This window comes from Thecamonas trahens, assembly GCF_000142905.1.
Source record: "Thecamonas trahens ATCC 50062 unplaced genomic scaffold supercont1.10, whole genome shotgun sequence".
NCBI classification, from domain to species: domain Eukaryota; order Apusomonadida; family Apusomonadidae; genus Thecamonas; species Thecamonas trahens.
The window spans coordinates 174323-186148 of record NW_013657670.1 but is presented as its reverse complement, the minus strand read 5'-3'; the positions used below and the strand labels follow the sequence as shown (position 1 = coordinate 186148).

Here is an 11826-nt window from a genome sequence, read left to right as displayed (position 1 = left end):
TACTCATACCGCGAGAGGTAGTGACGACAACCGTCGCCGTCGTCGACGTCGCTGTCGCCCCGCCGCCACCCTGTTGCTCTGCCGTCGCTCGCCTGCGGTGACAGGCATGGGCATGGGTAACCAACCATGAGATTGGCAGGTATTGAGATCCATGATCTGGACGCTGTAAGCCGCGACGTGGAGGTGGCGGGATCATTGGATCAGCCCGAGTCGACAAAGGCCCGTGCGAGCCAAGAACCCCCCGCGCTCTGGATGTCGATTCCCTGGGTCGACCTGCTTGCGGTGTGCCGGCGGCGACTGCTTTCGTTGACATATTGGCAATCCATGTCACACGTTTGCCAGCCTGTGACAGGCAGTAGTGCCCTTTCCATTGATGGTAAGCTGATAATTAGAATGAGGGATCGAGAGCAAGAGCAAGAGAGAGACGGAGAGATAGAGAAAGAGAGAGAGAGAGAGAGAGTGTGTGTGCTCGTTGGCTGCACTCTGCTGGTGTTGTACGCTCCATTGATTTGCAGGCCATACCAAACACGTTTGCCAGGTCGCCGTTTCAGGTTCAACAACGAAGGAGTGACCAATGTCGTGGTAAGCTGATAATTAGAATGAGGGATCGAGAGCAAGAGCAAGAGAGAGACGGAGAGATAGAGAAAGAGAGAGAGAGAGAGAGAGTGTGTGTGTGAAAGAGCTAGCGGATGTGCATGTGCGTGCGCGTGCATGTGTTTGAAGTGCGACTCATGGAGGTGGTGCGGGACATCTTCTCGGGGAAACCCTGCGCCAAACAGGTCACAAGGCGAGCAGATGTGTGCGGCAATCGTATTGTTCGGCACAGTACATACCCGCTCGAGAGTGGTGGCAAGATTAAGCACTTGACGTTCCCCACCTTGTCCTGCCCAAGCATACAGCAGCCTGGCGTTGACTTGGCCACATCTATCTGTGTGGTTACGCGTAGAGCCTGTATGATGAGGATGGGAAGTGGGTGGGCCGGGCTTGTAGCGGTTGTGGCGCTGGCTTGGGTGGTGGTGGCGGTGACGGGATCGTCAAGCGGAAGACGGCGGGTGAGCTCGAGAACGTTTGTGAAGCCGCCACAGCCTCCAAGCCAGCTGCGATATCTAAGCATCTTCGACAAGTCGACATCGCTGGAGCACGTAGACAAGTACATTGTGAGCGTGTACAACAATCGACCAAATGCCACAACCGAGGTCTATCGCTTCGGCATGCCGATTCGCGACGCGTCCAAGCCCGATGTGTTTGGCTCCTTGGTCACGGCTCCCCTGGCGGGTGCTGACCTGATGTATGGTTACACAGGGCCAGAGTTCCTCGACTTTGTAGACGAAGGTCATCTGACAGACTTGACCTCGCTGTGGAGCAAGTACGGGTGGGCGCAGCGCATGCCACAGTCGCTGATGGACCGATCGCGCGGCCGCGACGGCAACTTCTACTTTGTACCGTTCAACATGGACGGTTTTGGTCTGTACTATCTCCAGCCGGCGCTTGCATCCACCGGGCTCTCTCATCCACCCGAGACCTGGCAGCAACTGGAAGCTTTCTGTGCGGCGTGGAAGATGGCGACGTCGAACCCGTGCCTCACTCTTGCCAACATCATTACTATCGAGCCGTTCATCTGGTTTGACTACATCAACTGGCGGATGCACGGACACGAGTTCCACCGGGCGTGGCTCAACGGCGACGTGGCATTTACCGACCCTCGCATCAACGCCACAACCGCCTCGCTCTACCACTTTCTCTCGTCGGGCTACATCAAAGTCGACGGCTCGTTGGCTGACTTTTACACGGGCACGTCACCGCTGTCTGTTTTCACCGAGGCCGTGCACAAGTTCTCACCCGTTCTCACCAACAGCACTGCCTTCCTCTCGCTCATCAAGCATACCACTTTCCCCTCGATGAATGCAGCAGTCCCCCGGACTGAAACCGAGGGCATAATCTCGCTCCGGTACTGCATCCCGACCAATGCTGGCAACGCTGCTGGCGCGCGCGACTTTCTCGAGTGGCTCATGCTGCCGTCGACACAGAGCGTTTACTTTGCGCTTGCGCCGATCACAACACCTGTGCTCAACACTACAACGCCAGGGGATCCGATTCTCAAAGCGGTTGCGGACACTATGTTCTCAGCAGCGAACCTGCTGCATCTTTCATGGGAAGGCCTCGACTCGGCGATTGTGCGCACCGAGTGGTCAGAGGATTTTGACGCTTGGTTCCGCAACTCGTCACGGCCATCACCCGAGTCCATGCTCGCCAAGATGGAGGCGAAGCGGATCGAGGCCTACTTTTCGGTTGCTGTCACCCCGACCGCCTCGCCGGAGCCTGGTACCTTCACCTCTGCCCTTGAGATCACATTGGGCACACTTACCGACGGCGCAGATGTGTACTACACGCTTGATGGCTCGATCCCATTCGACGGTTCGCTCAAGTACTCTGAGCCGATTCGCATCGACACCTCGACGTTTGTCATTATTCGGGCAGTGGCCATTCGGCCTGGCCTTTCCAAGTCGCCTTTTTTTGAGGGGACGTACAGGGTTGTTTTGCCGTCGCCATTGCCGGCAGCATCGTCGCCCACGACCCTCATCTTGCTCGCCACGCTAGGTGCCGCCATTGTGGTCGGCTGCATTGGCATCGGCGGCTTTGTCTACTATCGATCGCGGACCAAGTCCGTGACGTTTATGCTCAAGGGCGACGACCAGCTCCTGGTGGCATACGAGGATCTGGACGGACTCAAGCCCATCGGCATGGGCTCGTTTGGCACCGTGTACAAGGCCAGCTACCGCGGCACGACCGTGGCCATCAAGGAAATGCACACCCGCAAGCTCAACGAGGAGCTCATCGAGACGTTCCTCGCCGAGGCCCGGGTCATGCTCAACCTTCGCCACACCAACATTGTGCTCTTTATGGGCGCGTGCCTCCATCCGCTCGTCCTCGTCACCGAGTACATGTCGCGTGGCTCTCTCTACGATGTCATCCACAACGAAAACTGCGAGATCGGACTCGGGCTCAAGGTCAAGCTCGCGCTTGACATGGCGCGCGGCCTGGCTTTCCTCCACTCGCACTCGTTCCTCCACCGCGACCTCAAGTCGCTCAACATTCTCGTCGATGAAAACTGGGTGGCAAAGGTCGCTGACTTTGGCATGACCTCGTTCAAGCTGCCGTCGGCGTCCGCTAAGACCAAGCCTTCCAGGTCAAAGGTCTGGACATCTACCATGGGCCACGGCGAGACAGCAATGGCTAGCTCAATCTCGGTCGGCCAACAATCTGTGGTGATGCAACCGCCGGCGCACATTTCGCGCTCAGATGGCGTCACCTCGTCCGACGACGATGATGCACGGATCGAGCTTCTCGGCTCGATGTACTGGACCGCGCCTGAGGTGCTCGAGAACGCCGAGTCCTACACGGAGGCCTCAGACATGTACTCGTTTGGCATCACACTGTGGGAACTCTTTGCACGGGCGGACCTCTTTGTCGGCCAGCACCCGTTTGCGGTGGCCATCGGCGTGCTCTCGGGCGATCTCCGCCCGGACGTCTACCAAGTCCCACTTGATTGTCAGGTTGTAGTCCCGCTAATGGAGCGGGCATGGGCCAAAGCGCCGTTGGCGCGCCCTGCGTTCTCTACCGTCATCGAGGAGCTGGACGCCATTCGCGACTCGGTTCCGGTAGTTCTGCCCAAGACCGATGTCGAGCCGGTCGGCACTGTTGTGTGTGCTACGGTCATGGTTGGCCATCTCGTCGAGGCAATGGAGGTCATCCCGCGCGAGTTCGGCTCGGTTCTCCTTGTCTTCCACAAGTATGTGGAAAAGGCGGCTGCCAAGTCGCTCGGCTATGTGTGGCGGCAGGAAGTCGACCGAGCATACCTCACGTTTTCCAAGCCGACCCACTTTGTGCGGTTCATCGACCGGCTCCTCCGGTCGATGGAGAGCCACAGGTGGCCACGGGCGTTGCTTCGCGAGTCATTTGGTGCACCAGTGACGTCGCCTGAAGGCGAAGTTGTGCTCCGTGGGCCGCGGGTGACAATCGCAGCTACCTATGGCTCCACCAACAGCGCCCGCGACCCGCGAACGTACCTGCTCCAGTACTCGGGCGCCCCGATCACCGAACTTTGCGAGCTCGAGTCGATGATCTTGCCGGGCCAGAATCTGGTCACCGAGCCGCTGCTGCGTGAAACGCAGACTGCGCTGCTCGAAGCCAACTTTCAGCTGTCGTCGTCGCCGATGTACATTGCGTCACACGGCCAGCTGTTTCAGATCGCCCGCAAGGGGCGTGCCCTTGACTTCAACTCGTTCTACGCGTCCAACCAGTGGTCGTCGGCGCGGCCTCGCCACTCGGCATTCGACCGCACATCGCTCAAGCACTCGATGACTCTGACGCTACCACAGGTTCTGAACCAGTCACACAGTGGGCCTCCTGAAATGGCGTCGTCGACTTGCCCGGCAGCGACGTCTGCAGACCCTGCGCCCGAGGTGCGCAAGCCCTCCCGCCGCGCCAACAAGGTTGCCCCGCAGCCGTCTTCCTCCTCGTCGTCTTCCTCGTTGCAGGTTGTCTCTGCAGCTGATGACGACCGGCCGCCGCTGCCATCGTCCGAATCGGAGAGCTCGTTCTCTGCTCGCCCCAAGCCAAAGTTGGGGCTGTCGACGTCGATTCGGCTCCACGCCTCGGCCTCGTTCCCGACGTCCAATTCGGCAGCAGTACTCGAGGCCGGATCGCCATGGATCATCGCGCTTGACACCATGAACGCGGCTTTGACCAAGGCGACCCGAGTCGGTGTCGGCTCGTACACTGAGTCGTTTGTGAGCGAGTGGGCAAATGGAAGGATTGTGCTCATCAAGAAGTTGTTGCAGCAGCATGCATCGATCGAGTACCGCATCATGTTCCTTGTCGACATTTGCCTTCTCCGGCAACTGCGGCACCAAGCACTCCTTCCGGTCCTCGCCGCCTGCTTCTCACCCCCTGCCTTGCGGTCGTTGTCGAGCTTCAGGAGAACGGATCGGTTGCCGACACGCTCTTTTCCCACGGACCGCCGTCGATCTTTCCGCCGTCGACCATGTCGGCTATGTTTGCCGAGCGCAAGAGGAGAAAGCGCCGCGACCGGCAACCGGTCCTGTCCCTCGCGGACAAGCTCTGCATCATGCGGGCCATCCTCGATGGGCTTCACTACCTCCATCAGCGCGGACATTCGTTCTCGGGCCTCAAGCCCACCAACATCCTCCTCACCACGGTCGAGAACGCCAATGGCTCCATCGGCTTCTCGGCCGTCCTCTCTGACTACGGCCTCGTCGAGCTCAAGCAGTCGCTCGGCACCATGACCATGTCGCAGACAGCCATGTACGAGTCACCCGAGGTGCTCCGTGGCGAGGAGCGGACTCAGGCATCGGACGTCTTTTCGTTCGGCACCATCCTCTTTGAGCTCTTTACCGAAGAGACGGTCTTCCCTCGGACCATGAATGCCATGGAGGTGGCCTTTGCCATCGCTCGCGGCTTTGAGGTCGTCATCCCATCGTCGGTCCCGCTCGAGGTGGCCGACATCATCACCTCGTGCTGGGCCACCAATCCTACCCTTCGCCCCACCGTCGCCTCGCTCAAGGCCTCCATCGAGACCTTTGAGATCATGGAGCACTCATCTGGATAAAGTCAATCCACCCAACTTGCTCCCCAGCCGCTCAGCCCTCGCTGCGCCTCTCGGGGGTGTTGGGACAAGGCGAGCGAAAAGGTGAAAGGTCACGCGGTTGTGCCCGTCACCGCCCAACCTGAGCACCACCCACCCTCGTCACCCACCACTTCACCCACCCAGCCACCCTCAGCCCTTCCCGATCTTCCCGACCCGACATATGGAGGCGTCTACCGTGCGGAGGTTGGACGAGCTGGTTCCATGGCACGCCATGCCTGCCGTGGTCCCCGACGACTACGACGCCGGCAACCCGCTGTGGGAGACTGTGTCGTGGGAAGCTGCCGCCGTGGACACGGACGGCAAGCCCACCCCCCCACCACCTTCCTCCTACCGTCCAGACGACACAGAGTCTGCTGGGGCTTCTTTGGTGTCATCTATGGACATGCCCACCGACCATGTTGTTGCTCGCCTGGACCGGGGCGATGCCGACACGGGCGATGCTGGTGCCGAGACAGAGACTGCGGTGGAGGCCAATGCGGAGGCTCTTGCTGGAGCGAGTGCGATGAGTGGGGCAAAGCCGGTGAGTACGGCAAAGACGGAAGATGACGGAAATGCGAGCGACAGCGAGATCGGCGGAAGTGGCCGGAACAGCCGGAGCAAGGGAAAGTCCGAGAGCCGCAAGGGTAGCAAGACGCTGGATCCGCTACGGGCTCTGGCGGCAGAGCAGCGAGAGGCCGATGCGGCACGGCGAAAGGCTCGCGAGCGGGCTGCGGCTGCGGCCGATGCGGCGGCAGCGGCGGCGCGCAAGGCCGAGACCGCACACCAACGGGACTTGCTACGGGCACGATTCGAGGCCGAGCGGGCAGCGCGCGAGCATGCGCGGGCGCGTGGCGAAGGTGATGACGAGAGCAGCTGCGAGTCGGCCATCAAGTTTCCCATCATGCCGTTTGCCAACTCGAAGATTGTACTCTGGTGCGGAAACGTGTACGATCTGGCAGTGGATGTCATGGTGACAACCAATAACGAAACGCTGTCCGAGACGTCGGGCCTTGCCGGGCGGCTGCTGAAGCTTGCCGGCCCGGAGCTGGTATCCGAGTGCCGGAGCCGCGAGCCGATCCGGACCGGCGAGGTCCGCGAGACGCTGGCGGGCAACCTACCGTGCGCGTATGTGCTGCACACAGTGGCGCCGCGGTTCAACACCAAGTACCGGACCGCAGCTGAGAACGCGCTGCACAACTGCTACCGGAACTGCCTGCAGCGAGTCAAGGAGCTCGAGCTGCGGTCGATCGGATTCTGCGTGGTCCATGGGCAGAAGCGCGGGTTCCCGCGGGCCATCGGGACGCATGTTGCGGTCCGGACCATCCGGCGGTTTGTGGAAAAGTGGCACACCGACATTGACACCATTGTGCTGTGCGTGCCCAATCCGGCCGAGTATGCGGTGTACGCAGCCGTGCTCCCGCTCTACTTTCCGCGCTCGCTTGGCGAAGTCAAGCTCGCGCTGACGCAGCTGCCGGAGGACACCGGTGACATCAATGGCGAGACCATCCTGGAGGAGCGGATCATTCGCATCCGCTCGTCGTTTGGCGTGCGGCGGCTGCGGAGCGGGCCGCACACGCGAGACCACAAAGTCTCGCGAGTCTCAAGGGTGAGCTCTGCCGGGCCGTCGTCGTCTGAAGCAGAGGCCGAGTACGGCTACGAGTACGAGTACGAGTACGCGGGCTATGAGGACGTTGACCTTGTTGCCGGCCCGATCTTGTGGTATGAGCCGCTGCTTCCGGCACCCGGCGCAGGGCCGTCGGGGCCGGACATGGCGGGCAGCGAGGCGTGGAAGAGCAAGAGCGGCGGCGGGGCAGACCAGGACATCTCAGACCTGGCGCGAATGCAGGCGTCGCCAGACGATGTACGGCCGCGGCCGGTGCTGTCCGAGGCCGACCGTCGTGAGGCCGAGCTTGTGCGGCGGTATCAGATGCTGCTCAAGACTGCGGCCGGGATGGATCTCTCAGACATTGAGGCTGCGCGAGTGGTGTATCTCGGCGGACACGACCGAGCAGGGCGGCGGATTGTGGTGTTTGTGGGCGCACGGGTCTCGACGCAGCCGCCCCACCTCGACCGGATCCTGCTGTACACACTGCTGCTGATGGACTCGCTGGTGAGCAAGCGGTACACGTGCGTGTACCTGCACACTGACTCAAAGTCGGAGAACCAGCCGGACACGGCATGGCTCAAGAAGTTGTACTCGATTCTGCCGCCGCTGTACAAGGCCAATGTCAACTCTGTGGTTGTCGTCCACCCGACCTTTTGGCTCAAGACCGTGATGTGGTTTGCCAAGGCCTTTGTCACCGCCAAGTTCTTTACCCGCATTGCGTACTGCAAGTCGCTCGCCGAGCTCTTTGAGCACGTCCACCCGAGCCAGCTCGAACTGCCGCAGCATGTGGTGGGGTACGACGAGGCCAAGTACGGGCCGCTCGACACGCGGGTGTACGGGACCGAGTCGCCTGCGTCGGTGTCTCAGAACGTACTGTAGCGTGCATTGGTCTGCGGCGGCGAGCGCGTGGGTGTTGTTCAATTAGACTTGGGCGCGACCGGATCGGGCGAGTACGGGATGCCAAAGAGTGCGGCGGCAATGGCGGCACGGCGCTGCTTGGCGACGTAGAGAGTGATCGACTTGGTGGTGAAAAAGCCCTGGACGGGAATGGGCTCGGCGCGGTCTGCGCGGGTGGCAAGGACAACAAACGACGATGGGTTGTCCATGGCGTTGATGGCGTCGACAAGCTCCACCAGCTCGGGGTGATCAGAGGCGAGAGTGTCAGTGGGGAGAGTGACCGACTTGGTGATGGCCTCCATGTTGAAAAAGGCAAAGAGCTTGTGGGCCTCGATAGTGACAACATGCCGGGAGAGATAGCGACCCATGAAGGGGAGGCCGTCAAAGCATGGCCGCGCGGGCTGTTCCGGCTTGTACGGCACGGTGAAGGCCGGGATGCCGAGATTGATGATGTTGAGCGCAAGCGAGGGATGGAGCTTGACAGTATCGGTCTCGGGCTGCCCGACGATGGAGCGGGCGTTGGAGGCGTCGACAAGGGCGGCCATGGTGTCGAGCGTCCAGGTGATGACCGAGGTGGCGCCCGAGCCGCGGGCAAGAAAAGCGCCACCGAGGCTTTCGTCGTTGATGCCCCAGTAGGCGCGGGCGGTGTCGAGGGTATCCGAGGCGAGGCGCTCAAACGGCAGGTCAAAGTCGCCGGTGAGCTCAGAGGGGTGCGACGAGAACTTAGTCTTTGCCTTTGCCTTTGCCTTGCTCGAGGTGGCGGCGTCGTCCGTCGGCGGCGGCGGCGAGGGCGGGGCGGCAGCGGCAGCAGCAGCACGGGCGGCGGCGCGGGCGGCGGCACGGGCGGCACGGGGAGTGGTGAACGTCGTGTCGTCGAGCTCGGCCAGGATGGTTCCATCGGGGATGGAGAGCGAAAACTCGGCAACCTTGCGGAAGACGGCAACAAAGAAGCCGCCGGTGTCGCGGTCGTGGGGGAGGACCCGCATGCAGCGGGTGAGGACCGAGGCGTCAAACTCGGGGTCAGTGGGAGGGAAGAACGACGGCTCGCTGTAGGTGCCCTGGTACGGCTGCGGACATGTGTCAGCCGAGTCGATCCACTCGCCGGTGTTGGTCATGACGCGCCAAGTGGTGAGGCCTTTGCGGCGGACGAGGCCCGGGATGCGATCGGAGCAGTCGACGAGCTCGAGACCGCCGTTTGTGCGGAGCAGGATCTGTGCAACGACGGCCTCGTTCTCGACGGGGTTGAGCGAGCAGGTCGAGTACACCAGGTCGCCGCCGAGCTTGGTCAGCTTTGCGCCACGGAGGGCGATGGCGATCTGCAGCGGGTTGAGCGAGACGGCGGTGGAGGGCGTCCAGCTCGCGAAGATCTCCTTGTTCTTGCGCATGGTGCCGTCGCCGGAGCAAGGAACGTCAGCAAAGACGGTGTCGAAGCGGAACGGCTCGTCATTGACGACAAGGGTGGGCAGGTGCTGGGCGGCGTGCGAGACAACCATGTAACGCGGCGAGGAGAGGCGGCGGACTTGGTGGGCGAGCATGTGCGAGCGTTGGCGGTTGAGCTCATTGGCGATGACAAAGCCCTGCGCCGAGTGGTTGTGCAGGCCGCCGGCGGCCTCAGTGAGGGTGTCGAGGATTTGCGCGGTCTTGGAGCCGGGAGCGGCGCAGAGGTCCAGGACGTGCGAGTCTGCGTTGAGGCGAGCCATAGCGACCGGGATCATGGAGACGAGCTCCTGGCGGGTGATGAGTCCGGCCGGCTCGCCAAGCTTGAGGTACTCGTGGAAGTCCTTGACAAGGGTGTGCGAGGAGAGGACGCGACGCGAGCACGGGACCTTCCACACCGCACCCGAGGCATCAAACCACTCGAGCGGATGCGGCGGATCAAGCGGGCCACCCGGAGCAAGAGTGACGCGGTACTTGTCACCGTTTGTTCGCGAGACGACAAAGCGCGGGTTGGCATCATCGGCCGCCTGTGCCGCGGCCCAAGCAGCGCGCGACTCATCGGATGAGGTGGACTCGAAGAGCGAGACAAACTTGTCCTTCATCACCTTGCGGACAGAGTCGGCGTCATCGACTGCTGCCGCCGAATGCGAAAGGTGACCGGGAGCGGCGTGGTGGCCACCTCCAGCAAGGCATCCATCCGCTCAGCGGGCGAGGCATTGGCCTCACGGCCAGCCACCTCGGACGCCGCGGGGCAGGTCTGGTGCACCTCGTTGAGAATGCCTTGGGACTCGTAGTACTTGCGGAAGAGCGGGACTGCCGCGTGCTCCTTGTTGTGGGACATGGTTGCGCGGGGTGCCGGAGGGTGGCGACAAGTGTGTGTGTGTGGAGGGGAGGCGGGCACGAACGGGGAACGGGGGGGGGGGGGGGTGAAGGACAAGGGGGACTAGCGTCGTGGCATCGGAGTTGGGTGCTGGGAGGGGAATGGAGTGCAGTTGATGGTGACGATGGTGATGATGGTGATGTTGTTGTCGTTGCTGCTGCGGACGAAATGGCGGCGTGGTAGTGGTAGCAGGAGAGGCAGCGGTTGTCGCGATGAGGCCGGAGGAGGTGCGTGGTGGAGAGTCGGTTCCGGGTTGTGACGGTCGGAAAAAGGCCAGGGACCAGGGACCAGGGACCAGGGATGAAAGCGTAGGTGTGAGGGGTATGAGAGTGTGGGGGATGCGATGGGGCGAGCGGTGTTAGAGGTCGTCGTCATCGTCATCATCGTCGTCGTCGTCGTTGAGATCAAAGCCGTCATCGTCCTTGAGGAGCTCGAGAACGTTCCGGTAGACGTCTGTGGGCACAGCGTTCTTGTACTCGTTGGCAGCACGCTCTGCGTCCTGGAACAGCTTGACGACGTTTGTGCCGTCCGAGGCCGAGACAAAGTAGAGCGGCAGATCGTGCTTGATGGGAAAGGTGTACTTCTTCTTGGTCATTTTGGGATCGGCATCGATCTTGTTTGCAGCACAGAGGCAAGGAATGTCTGCGCAGTATGTACGGAGCTCTTGGTACCACTGGGAGAGCTGCAGGTACGTCGCCGGGTTTGTCACATCGAATACCAAGATGCAGCAGTGGGCGCCGTGGTAGTACGAGGGATGCATGTTGTCAAAGCGCTCCTGACCAGCCGTGTCCCAGTAGTCGATGGAGACCATAGTGCCATCAATCTCCACCTCGCGTTCGTGCAAGGTCAATGCGTAGGTCGAGTCTTGGTGAGGCTTGTACTCATCCATGAGGTACCGCTCCATGAGCTTGGACTTGCCCACCAACGAGTTGCCCAGGGTGATAATCTTGAGCGCATCCCGTTTCTTGTCTGCCATCCTGGTCACGTGCTCCACCCTTTCTCGCCACTCTTGCCTTGTTCGTCTACCCTCTTGCGGTAGCTGTGGAGGAGTCTTGCCTTCTCTGCACCCTCTCCTTCTGCCTCCCGCCCCCTTCCCCTAACTGGCCCGCGACCTGACCCGCTGGCTGTCAGCCCCACTCGGCGCCATTCGCCATCGATCCAAGACGAGGCGCACTCACACAGATTGTCTTCCACATGCAAGATAGGGCGGTACAACAATGACGGCATGTAGGGTAGGGGCTAGAGGAAGGATTCGGGGGTGGGGATCGGTGTGGGCTTGATCACATGTGTGTTGATGTTGTGGGGAGGGGGAGATATTGGTGTGGTGGCGGGCCGTGGGCGATGCAGGGGAAGCGGCCC

The 11826-nt window shown here is 61.5% G+C and overlaps 4 protein-coding genes across 4 annotated transcripts; 2 read left to right on the top strand and 2 right to left on the bottom strand.

Annotated features, from left to right (window-relative positions):
• Positions 1-1211: 1211 nt before the first annotated feature.
• AMSG_02739 (TKL protein kinase) lies at positions 1212-5629 on the top strand (the record flags this gene model as incomplete). The annotated part of the gene is made up of 3 exons (XM_013905126.1): positions 1212-1256; positions 1311-4925; positions 4973-5629. 3 exons carry the CDS (start codon positions 1212-1214, stop codon positions 5627-5629), a joined length of 4317 nt encoding a protein of 1438 aa, XP_013760580.1.
• Positions 5630-5788: 159 nt separating this feature from the next.
• On the top strand, positions 5789-8501 carry AMSG_02738 (ganglioside-induced differentiation-associated protein 2). The gene has a single exon (XM_013905125.1). It carries the CDS (start codon positions 5829-5831, stop codon positions 8130-8132), a length of 2304 nt encoding a protein of 767 aa, XP_013760579.1. The 5' UTR covers positions 5789-5828; the 3' UTR covers positions 8133-8501.
• On the bottom strand, positions 8171-10217 carry AMSG_02737 (NOL1/NOP2/Sun family protein; the record flags this gene model as incomplete). The annotated part of the gene is made up of 1 exon (XM_013905124.1): positions 8171-10217. The coding sequence occupies exon 1, from the start codon at positions 10187-10189 to the stop codon at positions 8171-8173; it is 2019 nt and encodes a 672-aa protein (XP_013760578.1). The 5' UTR covers positions 10190-10217.
• A 419-nt stretch (positions 10218-10636) lies between these two features.
• Positions 10637-11487, bottom strand: AMSG_02736 (Rabl2a protein). Its single transcript, XM_013905123.1, has one exon. It carries the CDS (start codon positions 11441-11443, stop codon positions 10826-10828), a length of 618 nt encoding a protein of 205 aa, XP_013760577.1. The 5' UTR covers positions 11444-11487; the 3' UTR covers positions 10637-10825.
• Between the last annotated feature and the right edge of the window lie 339 nt (positions 11488-11826).

What these genes read in the sequence shown, in the direction of transcription:
- AMSG_02738 (XM_013905125.1), top strand. Translation starts at nt 5,829, where the DNA reads ATGGAGGCGTCTACCGTGCGGAGGTTGGACGAGCTGGTTCCATGGCAC.
- AMSG_02736 (XM_013905123.1), bottom strand. Translation starts at nt 11,443, where the DNA reads ATGGCAGACAAGAAACGGGATGCGCTCAAGATTATCACCCTGGGCAAC.